General features: G+C 38.5%; 2 protein-coding genes across 7 annotated transcripts in view; one reads left to right on the forward strand and one right to left on the reverse strand.

The window, feature by feature from the left end:
- CYREN (cell cycle regulator of NHEJ) overlaps positions 1-15,347 on the forward strand; it is a 75,266-nt gene that overhangs the window by 45,464 nt on the left and 14,455 nt on the right. The window lies entirely within an intron of this gene.
- AGBL3 (ATP/GTP binding protein like 3) overlaps positions 1-15,347 on the reverse strand; it is a 149,565-nt gene that overhangs the window by 8,487 nt on the left and 125,731 nt on the right. For 3 of the 6 annotated variants that reach the window (XM_030933094.1, XM_030933095.1, XM_030933093.1), the window contains one exon: positions 10,693-10,924. The exons of the other annotated variants lie outside the window; for them this stretch is intronic. In XM_030933094.1, coding sequence (XP_030788954.1) covers positions 10,693-10,924 — 232 coding nt within the window. The remainder of the gene's footprint in view (positions 1-10,692; positions 10,925-15,347) is intronic. 6 annotated transcript variants of the gene reach the window in all.

Raw genomic sequence — 15,347 nt, forward strand, 5'->3', positions numbered from 1 at the left:
CAAAGATCAGATAGTTGTAGATGTGTGGTATTATTTCTGAGGTCTCTGTCCTGTTGCATTGGTCTACATGTCTGTTTTGGTTACTGTAGCCTTGTAGTATAGTTTGAAGTCAGGTAGCGTGATGCCTCCAGCTTTGTTCTTTCTGCTTAGGATTGTCTTGGCTATTCAGGGTCTTCTTTGATTCCATATGAAATTTAAAGTAGTTTTTTCTAAATCTGTGAAGAATGTCAGTGGTAGTTTGATGGGAAAAGTATTGAATCTATAAATTACTTTGGGCAGTATTGCCATTTTCATGATACTGATTCTTCCTATCCATGAGGATGGAATGTTTTTCCACTTGTTTGTGTCCTCTCTTGTTTCCTTGAACAGCAGTCGTGGTTCTCCTTGAAGAAGTCCTTCACATCCCTTGTTAGCTGTGTTCCTAGGTATTGCTTTGTAGCAATCGTGAATGGGAGTTGATTCATGATTTGGCTCTCTGCTTGTCTATGTTGGTGTAAAGAAATGCTTGTGATTTTTGCACATTGATTCTGTATTCTGAGACTTTGCTGAAGTTGCTTATCAGTTAAGGAGTTTTGGGGCTGAGATGATGGGGTTTTCTAAATATAAAATTATGTCATCTGCAAACAGAGACAATTTGACTTCCTCTCTTCCTATGTGAATACCCTTTACTTTTTTCTCTTGCCTAATTGCCCTTGCCAGAGCTTCCAATTCTATGTTGAATAGGAGTGGTGAGAGAGGGCATCCTTGTCTTGTACTGGTTTTCAAAGGGAATGTTTCCAGCTTTTGCCCATTCAATATGATATTGGCTGTGGGTCTGTCATAAATAGCTCTCATTATTTTGAGATATACTCCATCAATACCTAGTTTATTGAGAGTTTTTAACGTGAAGGGATGTTGAATTTTATCAGAAGCCTTTTCTGCATCTGTTGAGATAATTATGTGGTTTTTGTCTGTGGTTCTGTTTATGTGATGGATTATGTTTATTGATTTGCATATGTTGAACCAGCCTTGCATCCCAGGGATGAAGCCAACTTCATCATGGTGGATACCTTTTTTGATGTGCTGCTGAATTCAGTTTGCCAGTATTTTATTGAGAATTTTCATATTGATGTCCATCAGGGATATTGGTCTGAAGTTTTCTTTTTTTGTTGTGTCATCATCCTGGTCCATCAGGATGATGGCGGCTTCATAAATTGAGTTAGGGAGGAGCCCCTCTTTTTCAATTGTTTGGAATAGTTTGAGAAGGAATGGTACCAGCTCTTCTTTGTACTTCTGGTAGAATTCGGCCGTGAATCTGTCTAGTCCTGAGCTTTTTTTGCTTGGTGGACTATTAATTATTGCCTCAATTTCAGAACTTGCTATTGGTCTATTCAGGGATCCAACTTCTTCTTGGCTTAGTCTTGGGTGGGTGTATGTGTCCAGGAATTTCTCCATTTCTTCTAGATTTTCTAGTTTATTTGCATCAAGGTGTTGATAGTATTCTCTGATGGTAGTTTGTATTTCTGTGGGATCAGTGGTGATATCCCCTTATAATTTTTTATTGTGTCTGTTTGATTCTTCTTTCTTCTTCTTTATTAGTCTAGCCAGTGGTCTATCTATTTTGCTAATTTTTTCAAAAAAACGGCTTCTGGATTCAGTGATTTTTGGGGGAGTTTTTTGTGTCTCTATCTCCTTCAATTCTGCTCTAATCTTAGTTATTTCTTGTCTTCTGCTAGCTTTTGGATTAGTTTGCCCTTGCCTCTCTAGCTCTTTTAATTGTGATGTTTGGGTGTGGATTTGAGATCTTTCTAGCTTTCTGATATGGGCATTTCCCCCTTAACAGTGCTTTAGCTGTGTCCCAGAGATTCTGGGACATTGTCTCTTTGTTCTCATTGGTTTCAAATAACTTCTTGATTTCTGCCTTAATTTCATTATTTACCCAGGAGTCATTCAGGAGCAGGTTGGTCAATTTCCATGTAATTGTGTGGTTTTGAGTGAGTTTCTTAATCCTGAGTTCTAATTTGATTGCACTGTGGTCTGAGAGACTGCTATGATTTCAGTTCTTTTGCTTTTGCTGAGGAGTGTTTTACTTCCAATTATGTGGTCAATTTTAGAAGAAGTGCGATGTAGCACAGAGAAGAATATATATTCTGTTGATTTGGGATGGAGATTTCTGTAGATGTGTGTTAGGTCCACTTGATTCAGAGCTGAGAGTTCAAGTCCTGAATATCTTTGTTAATTTTCTGTCTTGTTGATCTGTCTAATACTGACAGTGGGGTGTTAAAGTCTTCCACTATTATTGTGTGGGAGTCTAAGTCTCTTTGTAGGTCTCTAAGAACTTGTTTTATGAATCTGGGTGCTCCTGTATTGGGTGCATATATATTTAGAACAGTTAGCTCTTCTTGTTGAATTTTTCCCTTTACCATTATGTAATACCCTTCTCTTTTCTGATCTTTGTTGGTTTAAAGTCTATTTTGTCAGAGACTAGGATTGCAACCCCTACTTTTTTTTTTCTTTTTTTTTTTTTTTGCTTTCCATTTGCTTGGTAAATTTTTCTCCATCCTTTTATTTTGAGCCTATGTGTGTCTTTGCACATGAGACAGGTCTCCTGAATACAGCACGCCAATGGAACTTGACTCTTTTTCCAATTTGCCAGTCTGTGTCTTTTAACTGGGGCATTTAGCCCATTTACATTTAAGGTTAGTATTGTAATGTGTCAATTTGATCCTGTCATCATGATGCTATTTGTTTATTTTGTGCACTGATTGATGCAGTTTCTTCATAGTGCCATTGGTCTTTATATTTTGGTGTGTTTTTGCAGTGGCTGGTACTGGTTTTTGTTTTTCATATTTAGTGCTTCTTTCAGGAACTCTTGCAAGGCAGTCCTGGTGGTAATGAAACCCCTCAGTATTTGCTTGCCTGGAAAGGATTTGATTTATCCTTTGCTTATGAAGATTAGTTTGGCCAGATACAAAATTCTGAGTTGAAAATTTTTTTCCTTAAGAATGTTGAATATTGGCCACCAATCTTTTCTGGCTTGTAGAGTTTTCGCTGAGAGGGCCACTGTTAGTCTGATGGGCTTCCCTTTGTAGATGACCTGGCCTTTCTCTCTGGCTGCCCTTAACATTTTTTCCTTCATTTTGACCTTAGAGAATCTGATGATTATGTGTCTTGGGGTTGTCTTCTCATAGAATATCTTAGTGATGTTCTCTGTATTTCCTGAATTTGCATATTGACCTGTCTTGTGAGGTTGGGGAAGTTCTCCTGGATAATATCCTGAAGTGTGTTTTCCAACTTGTTTCCATTTTTCCTGTCTCCTTCAGGTACTCCGATCAATTGTAGGTTCGGTCTTTTTATGAAGTCCCACATTTCTTGGAGGCTTTGTTCAGTCCTTTTTATTCTTTTTTTCTCTAGTCTTGTCTGCAAGCCTTATTTCAGCAAGGTGGTCTTCAAACTCTGATATCCTTTCTTCTGCTTGGTCGATTCAGCTATTGATACTTGTGTATGCTTCACAAGGTTCTCGTGCTGTGTTTTTTAGCTCCGCCAGGTCATTTGTGCTCCTCTCTAAACTGATTATTCTAGTTAGCAGCTACTCTAACCTTTTATCAAGGTTCTTAGCTTCTTTGCATTGGGTTAGAACATGCTCCTTTAGCTCAGCGTAGTTTTTTATTACCCATCTTCTGAAGCCTATTTCTGTCAATTTGTCTGTCTCATCCTCCAGCCAGTTCTGTGCCATTGCTGGAGAGACATTGTGATCATTTGGAGGAGAGGAGGCACTCTGGCCTTTTGGGTTTTCAGTATTTTTTCATTAATTCTTTCCCACCTTCATGAGTTTGTCTAGTTTTGATCTTTGAGGCTGCTGATCCTTGGAGGAGGTTTTCCTGGGGGCTTTTTAGTTGTTGTTGATACTGTTGGTGTTGCTTTCTATTTGTTTTTCTTTCATTGGTCAGGTCCCTTTTCTATAGGGCTGCTGCTGTTTGCTGGGATTTCACTTCAGGCCCTAGTCATCTGGTTCACTCCTGGACCTGGAGATGTCACTCAAGGAGGCTGGAGAATAGCAAAGAAGCATGCCTGCTCCTTCTTCTGGGATCTCTGACCTCTAGGGGTACCAGCCTGATGCCAGCAGTATTGCTTTTGTATAGGGTATCTGACAATCCCTGTTGCAGGGTCTCACCCAGTTGGGTGGCAGGGGGAATAGGACCCATTTAACGAAGCACTTTGTCCCTTGGTTGGGGGGGTATGCTTCGCTGCAGGGAAACCCACTTGTCTGGGCTGCCCAGATTCCTCAGAACTACCAGGAGGAAAGTCTAAGTCTGCTGGTCTACAAAGACTGCGGCCACCCCTCCCCCTGGGGGCTCAGGCCCAGGGAGATCCAGGTTCCTGAGCCTCTGGCTGGAGTTACTGCAGTTCCTGCAGGGAAGCCCCACCCAGTGAGGAAGGATCGGTCAGGGCCAGGCCTGAAGAGGCACTTTGGCCACATTCTGCCATAGTCGGTATGTTGGGCTGTGGGGAACATGTCTCGGGACCAAGCTGTTCAGCCTCCCTGACTCCAGCAGAGGAAAAGCGCAGCCTGGAGCTATAGAGATGGATGATGCCCTTCCCCCACCCAGGGAGCTTAGCGTGTGAGGCAGTTGTGAGTCCCAGTGCTGGCTGCTGCCCCTCCTCCAAGGAACTCAAACAGCTTAGACAGCAGGCAGCCACAGCTGTGGTGTTGGTCATGCCTCCCTTGGGGAGTTCTGTAGGCTTAAGCGGATTCCAGCTATGAGGCTGTTGAGAATCTTCACGGCTCTGGGGTTGGGACGCTAGGCCCTGGTGGCATGGGTTCGTAAGTGGGATCTTCCAATCTATGGGTTCCACAGTTCTGTGGAAAAAGCACGATTTCCCTGGCTGGGTAACACACTCACTCACCACTTCCCTTGGCTAGGGATGTAGGGGGTCGCTCTCCTGCCCTGTGTGGCTCTCAGGTGGGCTGCTGCACTACACTGTTCTTCCTTCTTCTCTGTGGATCACACCAGCCTCCTAGTCGGTTCTGATGAGAGAACCTGGATACCTTGCTTATTATGGTTCTTTTCAATGGGAGCCTCCGAATGCGGCTGTTTCTAGCTGGCCATCTTGGCCCCACCCTGGAGAATATTTTTGATTCACGAGTTATTCAGAAGTATGTTACTTAGTTTTCAAATGTTTAGGTTTTTTTTTTTTTCCTATTACCCTTTGGCTATTGATTTCTAGTTGGATTCCATTGTGGTCAGATAATACACTTTGTATGATTAAATTATTTTAAATATGTTGAGGTTTATTTCATAGCTAGGGTATGTTCTATCTTGTTGTATGATCCACGTACACTTGAAAATAATGTGTATTGTGCTGTTGTTGGGTGAAGTTCTCCTTAAATGTCAGTTAGATATTTATATTCTTGGTGAATTATTTTATATCCTTGCTTATTTTCTATCTAATTATTGAAACAATTGTGAATTTGTCTATTTCTCCTTTCTGTTTTATCAGTTTTTGCTTCACATATTTTGCAGTTTTCTGTTGTTTTGTTTTGTTTTTTGAGATGGAGTTTTGCTCTTGTTGCCCAGGCTGGAGTGCAATGACATAATCTTGGCTCACCACAACCTCCACCTCCCAGGTTCAAGTGATTCTCCTGCCTCAGCCTCCCGAGTAGCTGAGATTATAGGCATGAGCCACCACACCTGGCTAATTTTTTGTGCTTTTAGTAGAGATGGGGTTTCTCCATATTGATCAGGCTGTTCTCAAACTCGTGACCTCAAGTAATCCACCCACCTCAGCCTTCCAAAGTGCTGGGATTCCAGGCGTGAGCCACCACACCCAGCCAGTTCTGTGATTTTACACACACATCTAAGATTGCTGTGTTTCTAGTGGATTGACCTTTTAAACATTATATATAATGCCCCTCTTTGATAATTTTCTTTCTTCTAAAATCGACTTTACCTAATATTAACATAGCCATTCTTGCTTTCATCTATTAATGTTTGCATGATGTATCTTCTTCCATTCTTTTACTTTCAGCCTGCCTCCATTGTCATATTTAAAATGAGTTTCTTGTGACTGCATATTGTTGGGTAATGTTTTAAAATTCATTTTGTTAATCTGTCTTTAACTGTTGTATTTAGGTCATTTACATTCAGTGTAATTGTTGATGTCTTAGGACTTAAATCTGCCATTAAAAAAAAAGTTTATTCTTTGTTTTTTGTTTTCTCTTTCCTGCCTTCCTGTGTGAACATTTTTCAACAATTCAATTTTGATTTATTTAGTGTTTTTTAGTATATCTCTTTGAACAGCTTTTTCAGTGGTTGCTGTATTATACTACATATGCATAACTTATCACAGTCTGTTGGCTGTGTTAACTTAGTAATTTGAGTGAAGTACAAAGGTTACCTCCCTTTATGTCCTTTTACCTTCTGACATTTATAATGGTCTTAAATATGTCTTTTACATGCATTTGGAACCACATCAATATTATAATTTTTGCTTCAACCATCAAATATGATTTAGAAAAATTTATATTTACCTGTATTTTATATCTACCTGTATTTTTGTTTACTGTATTCTTTCTTTCCTGATATTCCTTCTTTTATCATTTTCTATCTGTTTAGCTAAATTCCGTTAGTCATTCTTTTAGAGTAAGTCTTCTGGTGAAAAATTCTCTTAGTTTTCTTTTATCTGAACATTTCTTGACTTCTCCGTTATTTTCACTGGGTATAGGATTCTAGGTTGACAGTTTCTTCCAGTAATTAAAAATACTGTGCTACATCTGGCCTTTGTGGGTTTTGATGAGAAATCCACTGTCATTTTTCATTTTCAGAAGTTAAATTTGGGGGGATGGTCATGGTGGCTCATGCCTGTAATCCCAACACTTTGGGAGGCTGAGGCAGTCAGATCACTTGAGGTCAGGAGTTCAAGACCAACCTGGCCAACACGGCGAAATCTCATCTCTACTAAAATACAAAAAGTAGCCAGGTATGGTGGTGGGCACTTGTAATTCCAGCTACTCAGAAGGCTGAGGCACTAGAATCACTTGAACTCAGAAGGCAGAGGTTTCAGTGAGCTGAGATTGTTTCACTGTACTGCAGCCTGGGTAACAGAGCAAGACTTTGTCTCAAAAAAAAAAAAAAAAGTAAGTTAAATTTTGGGCTATCTTGGCATGAATTTCTTTGGGTGTATCCTATTAGTGGTCTGCTCAGCTTTTTGATCTGTAAGTTTATGTCTCCTGTCAAATTTGGCAACCTTTCAGCCATTATTTCTTTGATTTCCTTTTCAACCCTGTATTCATTCTCCTGTCCTTCTGAAACTATGATATGTGAATATTAGATCTTGTCTTACAGTCTTACAGGTCCCTGAGGCTCTATTCATTTTATTTTAAGCCTATTTTTTCTCTTAGGTTTGGTTGGGTAATTTATATTTTTCTCTCTCTCAATTCACTGACTCTTTCCTCTGTTTGCACAGTTATACTGTTGTGCTCAGCCATTAAGCTTTTACAATTTCAGTTGTATTTTTCAATTCAAAAATTTCTATTTGGTTCTTTTTAATATTTTTTTTCTCTCTCTGCTGAGGCTTTCTATTTTTTTTAATTTCTTCTAAGTGTGTTTATAAGTGTTTTTTGAAGCATTTTAATTATGATTGCTTTAAAAATCTTTGTCAAAAAATTCTAACATCACTAACATCTCAGTGTTTGTGTCTACTAATTGTCTTTTTTCAGTTTTAGATCTTCCTGGTTCTTGGTACAACAATTTACTTCTGATTAAAGCATGAACACTTTCGTATTATGTTATGAGACTCTGGATCTTATGTAAACCCTCTGTTTTAGCTGCCTTTTTGTTACTTTGCTCCAGCACAGGGGGTGGGGAGATAAGACCTCATTACTGCAAGATTGAAGTGTAAGTCCAGGTTCCCCATCTGGACTCCACTGACACCAGAGATGGGAGGCTTCTAATCATTATTGGACAGATGTGGAGGTTCATCTCCATATGTAGCCTCCATTGAGACTGTGGTGGGGTCTAGATGACAATTAGGACATGGCTTGATTTTTAGTCATTACTTTCATAAGAGGTTCCTTATATATTAATACTTTGAATCTAGAAATGCACTCAATGAAGATGGGCCTGAGCATGAACGTACAGACAAATAGCGAGGTATTAACTAAGACCTCTTTGGTTACAAGTAACAGAAACCAATTCAAGCTAGCTTAATTTGAAAAACCATAAGGTAGGGTAGGGGAAGAATGATAAGAAAGTACGAAGCTACTCATGGAAACAAAGGGAGAGGGAATTCAGTCAGGCTTCAGGAAAGGACTAGAACTAGAAAATGGAAAACTTCCAAGGCTTTTTATTCATCTGCAGTCTCTGCTTTTCTCTTTTCACAGGAAAGTTTTTACTTCCCTTAGCTCAAATTTGCATCCTACAGCAGTTTCATGTACAAGACTGATCCACTCTCATTCCAATTCCAAAGCATAGGGAAAGATAATCTGATTGGCAATCATGCCAGTGGGTAGAGGTCACATAATTACAAACGCAGCTTTTGGAAGTGCTACTGTTATGTAGACACCCCCAAAAGTATCTGATATAGGTGTATGTGGAAATATTAACAAGTAGGAAAGCAGCAAGCAAGGCCTTTCTTAACAGATGATCTCACTACAAACTTAAACATTGTCAGGTTGATTTTTATTGTTGTTGTTATTCTTACAACTTAGTTCTTTATGGCTGCCTTTTCTGTTTTATATATCATTTGTTTGACTGTCTCAACACTCTTACATACTATTACTTATAGTAAGTGATTGCAGGGTAAAATGAGAATAAGCAAAGAATGAGAAGATCACACTTTGCTAAACCATCTTAGACACTGGTCTAAGTTAGGATTAAGGAGAAACTAGTTAATGTGCTGTACGAGTTTGCTGAATTATCATGTTGAACGTGATATAACATCTGAATGTAATCATAGGGCTGAAACCTCATTGTCTGTTCTGTTCTTAAGCCAAAATGAATAGGGTCTATGTGGATTATTAGGTGAATTGCACTTTAACAAGATGATTTACATACCTTAAATTTCTCTCTGGTCAAACATGGGTCAGATTTCAAATATGGAGGAATAAATCTCATGCTTGGCATTCCATTTGGTAATGATGAAAATTCTTGAGAAAGATTATGCAAATCAAAATATAATTGGAGAGATTTTTTCACTTCCAGGAAGATGAAGTAGATGCATTTTCCCTATTCTTTGCACCAAAAATAACTACAAACCCACATAAAATGAACAAAAGGCAACTCCAAAAGGTAGAAAGCAGGCAGGCTAGCTAGGGACTTCAAGAACCAAGGAACAACACAATGGTGTCTCCTGGGTTTTCTTTTTGCCTCATATATCCAAGACTTGGAGCTGAAGAAGCTAGCAACCTGAGAACACAAATGTGCCCAGAAACATGCACAAAAAGCTCTCAACAATAGCCTGTATTATGTAGAAAAGGACCAGGAAAGGGACAGCCTACTGATACAGAAAATGTTAGGCAATTACCACTGTACTCCAGCCAAGCGCCACCGATAAACAGTGCCCTCACTCCCACCCATGTAAGCAGAGGCAGAGGGGCTTACACTTCCACTCTTATGAGGTATAATGAGGGATCTCAAACTTCTGCAAGGATGGTGTCAAAGAAGGACAAGTAGAAGCCAGAACTTTGATTCTCCCACTAGCCTATAAAGAGTCTGTCTCCTCCCGCAGGGTGTCATTGGAAACCAAATGGGGAGCTGAGATTTCCACACTCAATGGACAGAAATGAAGTACCTCCTTCTCTCCCCATTGGGCTGGTGTCAGAGGATGCCTCGTGAAGAGTCAGGGTTTTCACTAATGCGCAGTAGCAATGGTTCATAGCCTTTACCCATTTTCTTATGAAAGTATTTGTAAGTTTCCAGTTGATATGTAAGTACTCTTTGTATATTGGTCATGTTTTTCACTTTATAAAGAGAAATGGCAACGCATAATGATGAAGTTCAGGAGGACTCTGGAGTCAGAAGGTCTAGGTGGATTTGACTCCAGATTCCACTACGTATTGGCTTGTGAGGCTTTGGACAAATTATTTAACCTCTTAGGACCTCGATTTTCTCATGTGTAAAATGTAAAGTGTATACATATATAACTTAGAACAGTGTGTAGCACATAGGAAGTACATTATAAAAATCTGTTGATAATATTACTATTGCATTTATTATTTTCAGCTTGTCACTGTCTTTACTTTTATTTACACACGTTTTCTTTTGGCCTTAGAGGTGGTTCTATTTTTTATCTTTAGAAGAAAACTGGGCTCACTCTTTCTGCTTTCATCCGAGTATCAGCAAACTGAAGTAGCTCAGGTTAATTATTTTTAATTCTGGTTACCCCATAGGATTAGAAAGTTACCCCACAGGATTTAAAACAGCTGACAATATTCAAGCCAGGCTATAATCATACTTTATTTATGCATACTTTATTAATAGATCTAAATTAATGAGTAGTTTCATGCACATAATCAATTAAATAAGGCCTGATAACTTACTCCTTCACTTATCCAGTGTTTTCTGACAGCTTTGGGTCTTTGTTCTTTGCCAAATGTGATGTAGCTGACATCATTTTCAAGAGCAGATTTTTTTCTTAGGATAATAAATTAATAAGCCCTGCTTTAAAAAGATTATTAAATAGCTAAGAGTGATAAAAACTGTATTGACTTACTGATGTTGGATTTGGAAGTTGGTTCTTGGATTGAATAGCTGTTTTATCTGAGTGGTTTGCATGTTTTTAGGATTATGCATGATGGGGAGCAAATACTGCAATATTTCTTGAGTTTGAACTATTCCTTTATCCTTGTAGCTTCTTTTTTCATCATCTGTCCAATTTATGCCAGTCTTCTTGCTTTGGAAAGATATGCATTCTTTTATTTTGCTTTTTAAGTTGTGGTGCAGATCTGGGGAGCAACCACAAAAATATGTACAGGGATATAAACTCTATTCACAATTACTTATTGGGCATTATTATATACCAGGGATTTTATCTAAAATTCCTTGCCCATCTGAAGCTTGTATTTTAATGACAGTGGGCAGAAAACAAACAAGTAAAATATATATTATGTTAGATAATGATAAAGTTTACAGGATAAAGTAAAGCTGCGGAAGGGAGTAGAGAATTCTTGAGGAGTTGATTTCCACTTTTAAAAAGGTGTTAAGAGAAAGCCTCCTTATGAAGCTGACATCTCATGGAATTTAGGAAGCAAATCATGCAAGTTTCAGAGGAAAGATAATTTGAGGCAAAGGCCGTGAAGTAGGAGAATAGTAGTGTGTTCAAGAACACCAAGAATGCAGTCAGTGGCTGGAGGAGAATGAACAAAAGGGAAAGTTATAAGGGATAAGTTCAGGTAGGTAACATGGACTCAGCTCATGTAGGGCCTCACAGGCCAGTAGAAGAACTTTGATTTTTACTGAGTGTGAGATGGAGAAGCATTGGAAGGCATTGAGCAGAGGAGTGTCAGTCTGAGATTTGTTTGGACAAGATTATGCTGGTTGCCAAGTTGAGAACAGATTGAAGAGAGGCAAGAGTGAACAAACAGGGAGATCTCTTGGAAAGGTACAGAAACAATCCAGGAGAGATGGTGGTAGCTTGGACCAGGGTCGTGGAAATGGCTAGAAGGGTGAGAAGTGGGGTGAGAGTATTCTGGGTACATATGTGGATTTTATAAAGAATTGGATATGAGATAAGAGAATAAGAGCAGAATCAGTGGTGGCTCCAAAGCTGCTAGTTTGAGGAAATGGCAGTATAGGGATATGGGGAGACTGGGAAGGGCATGTTAGAAATCCCTTCTTTATTAGATGATACAAAGGAATTATTGTTTTGTTAATGGAGACACTGGAATATAATAACATTTTAAAAAATGTTTATCCTACCCCGTATTAGTTAGGATGACTGCTATAAAAAACAAACAAACAAACAAAAACCTCCAGAAAATAACAAGTGTTGTTGACAAGGATTAGAAAAATTGGAACCTTCACACATTATTAATAAGAATGTAAAATGGTACAACCATTGTGGAAAACAATATGATGGTTCCTCAATAATTAAAAATAGGATTACTATATGACCCAGCAATTCCACTTCTGGCTATATCCCCAAAAGAATTGAAAGCAGGGTCCCAAAGAGACATAGACACATTCATCTTTATAGTAGCAATATTCATAATAGCCAAAAGTTGTAAGCAACACATGTGTTCATTCATGAATGGATTAGTAAAATGAGGTATATTCATACAATGGAATGTTATTTAGTCTTAAAAAGGAAGGAAATACTGACAAATGCTACAGTATTGATAAACCTTGAGACCACTATACAAAATAAAATAAGCCAGACACAAAAAGACAAATACCATATCTGTCATTCAAATATGTGACTCCACTACCTAATTTGACTAGAATATTCCATTGACTAGAATTCTATTTGACTAGAACAGTCAAATTCATGGTTTCCAGGTGCTGGGGCGGGGGAGGGGGAAGTGAGGAAGACTAGGCATAAAGTTTCAATTTTAAAAGAGAAAAAGGAGTTCTGGAGATTGCACCACAATGTGACTGTACTTAACACTACTGAATTGTCATCCTAACTAATACGGGGTAGGATAACACTTAAAAATAGTTAAAATGGTAAGTTTTGTTATGTGTATTTTATCACAATTTAGAGTCAACATACTTGGGAAGCGAGGGTAACCCTGAGTAAAGCCTGAAGGAAGACTAGTAGTCAGACATTTAAAAAAATGTCATAATTTATAATTGTCATGCTTAAATTGGTCCGTAGACAGCATAAGAGAAAGTAGAATATATTCAGAATAAAAGCAAGAAATACACTGTGCTTTGTTAGTGTTTATCTAGTGATATACACTAAACTGTTTATAGGCAAAATAATATAATTTATAGAATTTATTTTAAAATGCTCTAAGGGAAAAGTGGTGGGAAAACAGATGAAACAAGAGTAGCAGGATGCTGATGAGGATGGGTGATGGGCATCAGTGGACCCATTATTCTATTCTTTCTACTTTTGTTTATGTTTGAAAATTTCTACAAGTTTTTTGTAAAAAATTATCTATTCTTAAAAGGAAAATAAAAAGATAAAGCATGCATTGCATTAAGCTAGATCTGAAAGATAATGTATGATTACAATATCTGGCAATACTGGCATATGAAATGAACTTATTTACAGTTTCTTGATAAACCATTCTTAGGCCACTCAATAAACATTCACTGAATGTAGGCTGGGTGTTGTAGCTTATGCTTATAATCTCAGCACTTTAGGAGGCTGAGGCAGATGGATCACTTGAGGTCAGGAGTTTGAGACTAGCCTGGCCAACAGGGTGAAACCCTGTCTCTACTAAAAATACAAAAATTAAGTGGGCGTGGTGGTGAGTGCTGTAATTGCAGCTACTCAGGAGGCTGAGGCAGATGAATTGCTTGAACCCAGGAGGCAGAGGTTGCAGTGAGCCAAGATTGCATCACTGCACTCCAGCCTGTGTGACAGAGCAATACTCCATCTCAAAAATAAATAAATAAATAAACATTCACTGAATGCTTATTGTATATCTGGCACTATTTTTGTTTGGTAAATAGATGTGAAAAACATAGTCCCTGCCTTCAATATGTTAAGAATCAGGACTAGAGAGCAAAAAGTAAACTATCTATTAGAATATACTTCATAGAGATAAACCAGGACACTTACTACATACATATACTTATAGCCATACTTATAGATGGGGGCAAAGGGTATTGGGTAAATGAATGAACACAAGTCAGCCAAGTAAAAAAGAAGGAGAGTGATCTAGGATGTGGGACTAACATGGCACATTCAGGAAATCATAAGTGTGGTGTAGAATAATTGGGATATCAGGTAGGTATGAAGACATGGTTCCAAACTGGAAGCCTTGTTTGCAGTAACACTTTTGAGAGATCCTCTAAGATGGGAATAATTCATAACTGATAACGCTAAATAACTATGTTTTGAACGATACAGTTAGGGGGCCATTGAAGACTTTACGCAAGATAATCAGATTTGCATTTTTGAAAGATCACACTGGGACCCAGGAAAACAAAAGGTGGAAAAAAAGTGAAACACGAGGCAGGGAGACAAATTAGGAGGCTGATGCAGTTCTTCAAGGGAGGCAAAATGAGGGTCTGAATTAGCGGCAGCATTAGGATGAAGAGAGCAGATTCAAGAGAATTTTTAGAGGTAGAATGGATAGAGCTTCATGTTATTAGAGACCAAAAAACAGAAGTGCACAACATTAGGATAAGTCTTGGGTTTATTACTTAGATAACTGGATGATGGCAGTACACTGACTGAAACATGGGATGCAGGAGAAAGAGATTGGCAGTGGACAAGTTGAATATAAGTGCCTGTGGGGAAAAACAGATGGAGATATCCAGTAGGCAGAGGAATATGAAATTCAGGAGAGGCTTAGACTGAAGATTAAAAAATATGATGGTCATCAGTTGCTGGTTGAAGTTGCAGGTAGAGATGAGAGTGCTCAGAGATAAAGTATGTGGTGACAAAGACCAAAGGATGGACTACTGGAAAATAGCCTACTTAAAATTTAGGCAGAAGTGATGTCCTACATGGGCTCCTCTTCATATATTTCAACACATGTTTCATGAATGGCTAGAGAAACAGGAGTAAAACCAGGAGACAGTAATGTCACAGATATGACACTCAGATTGTGAAATAGCTCAATGAATCAAGGGAAAGAGTTTAAAGGCCCTGGGAATAATCAACAGTAGAGAAGTCAATATGGCTTTGCAAATAACCATTTCATGGTATGGCAACAGTAGAAACATTCTCAAGCACTAGGTTGAGAAGTATACAAGTGAGGAAGTGAAGGTAATGAATGTTGGCTATATTTGAGGAAGGTGAGAAAGAGGGCAGTAATTAGAGTTATTTCACTAAGGAAATTGATGGACATGGGATCTAGAGCACTGCTGAATGAATTAACCTTAAACAGAGGGATATTTATTTCTGTGAAACAAGAAGGAGGGATGTTTGAGATGAGTTGATTTGTTGATGACCTCTCTGGTTTTTGTTTCTGCTTTATATGTGAAGTAAGAAGTGAGGTTATCTACTGAAGGTAAAGGGGAGATGTTAGGTAGGAGAGAGAGAGGAAAAGATTTAGAATAGTTACTTTGGAGAATGGAAGAGGTAGTTGATCAAGTGTATGTATATGTAAATTGTGCAAACAAGAATGTGTGGTGCCATTTGGTAATGCAGTTTTTCTGCAGCAGGGCTCTGTAATCTAAGATGGGGTAGAGATGGATAGTTAGATTCATCTAGAATTACAGTTGTTCAGCATTGGCTTAGTCAAAGGA

The sequence above is a fragment of the Rhinopithecus roxellana genome, chromosome 6 (genome assembly GCF_007565055.1).
Source record: "Rhinopithecus roxellana isolate Shanxi Qingling chromosome 6, ASM756505v1, whole genome shotgun sequence".
In the NCBI taxonomy this organism is placed as follows: domain Eukaryota; kingdom Metazoa; phylum Chordata; class Mammalia; order Primates; family Cercopithecidae; genus Rhinopithecus; species Rhinopithecus roxellana.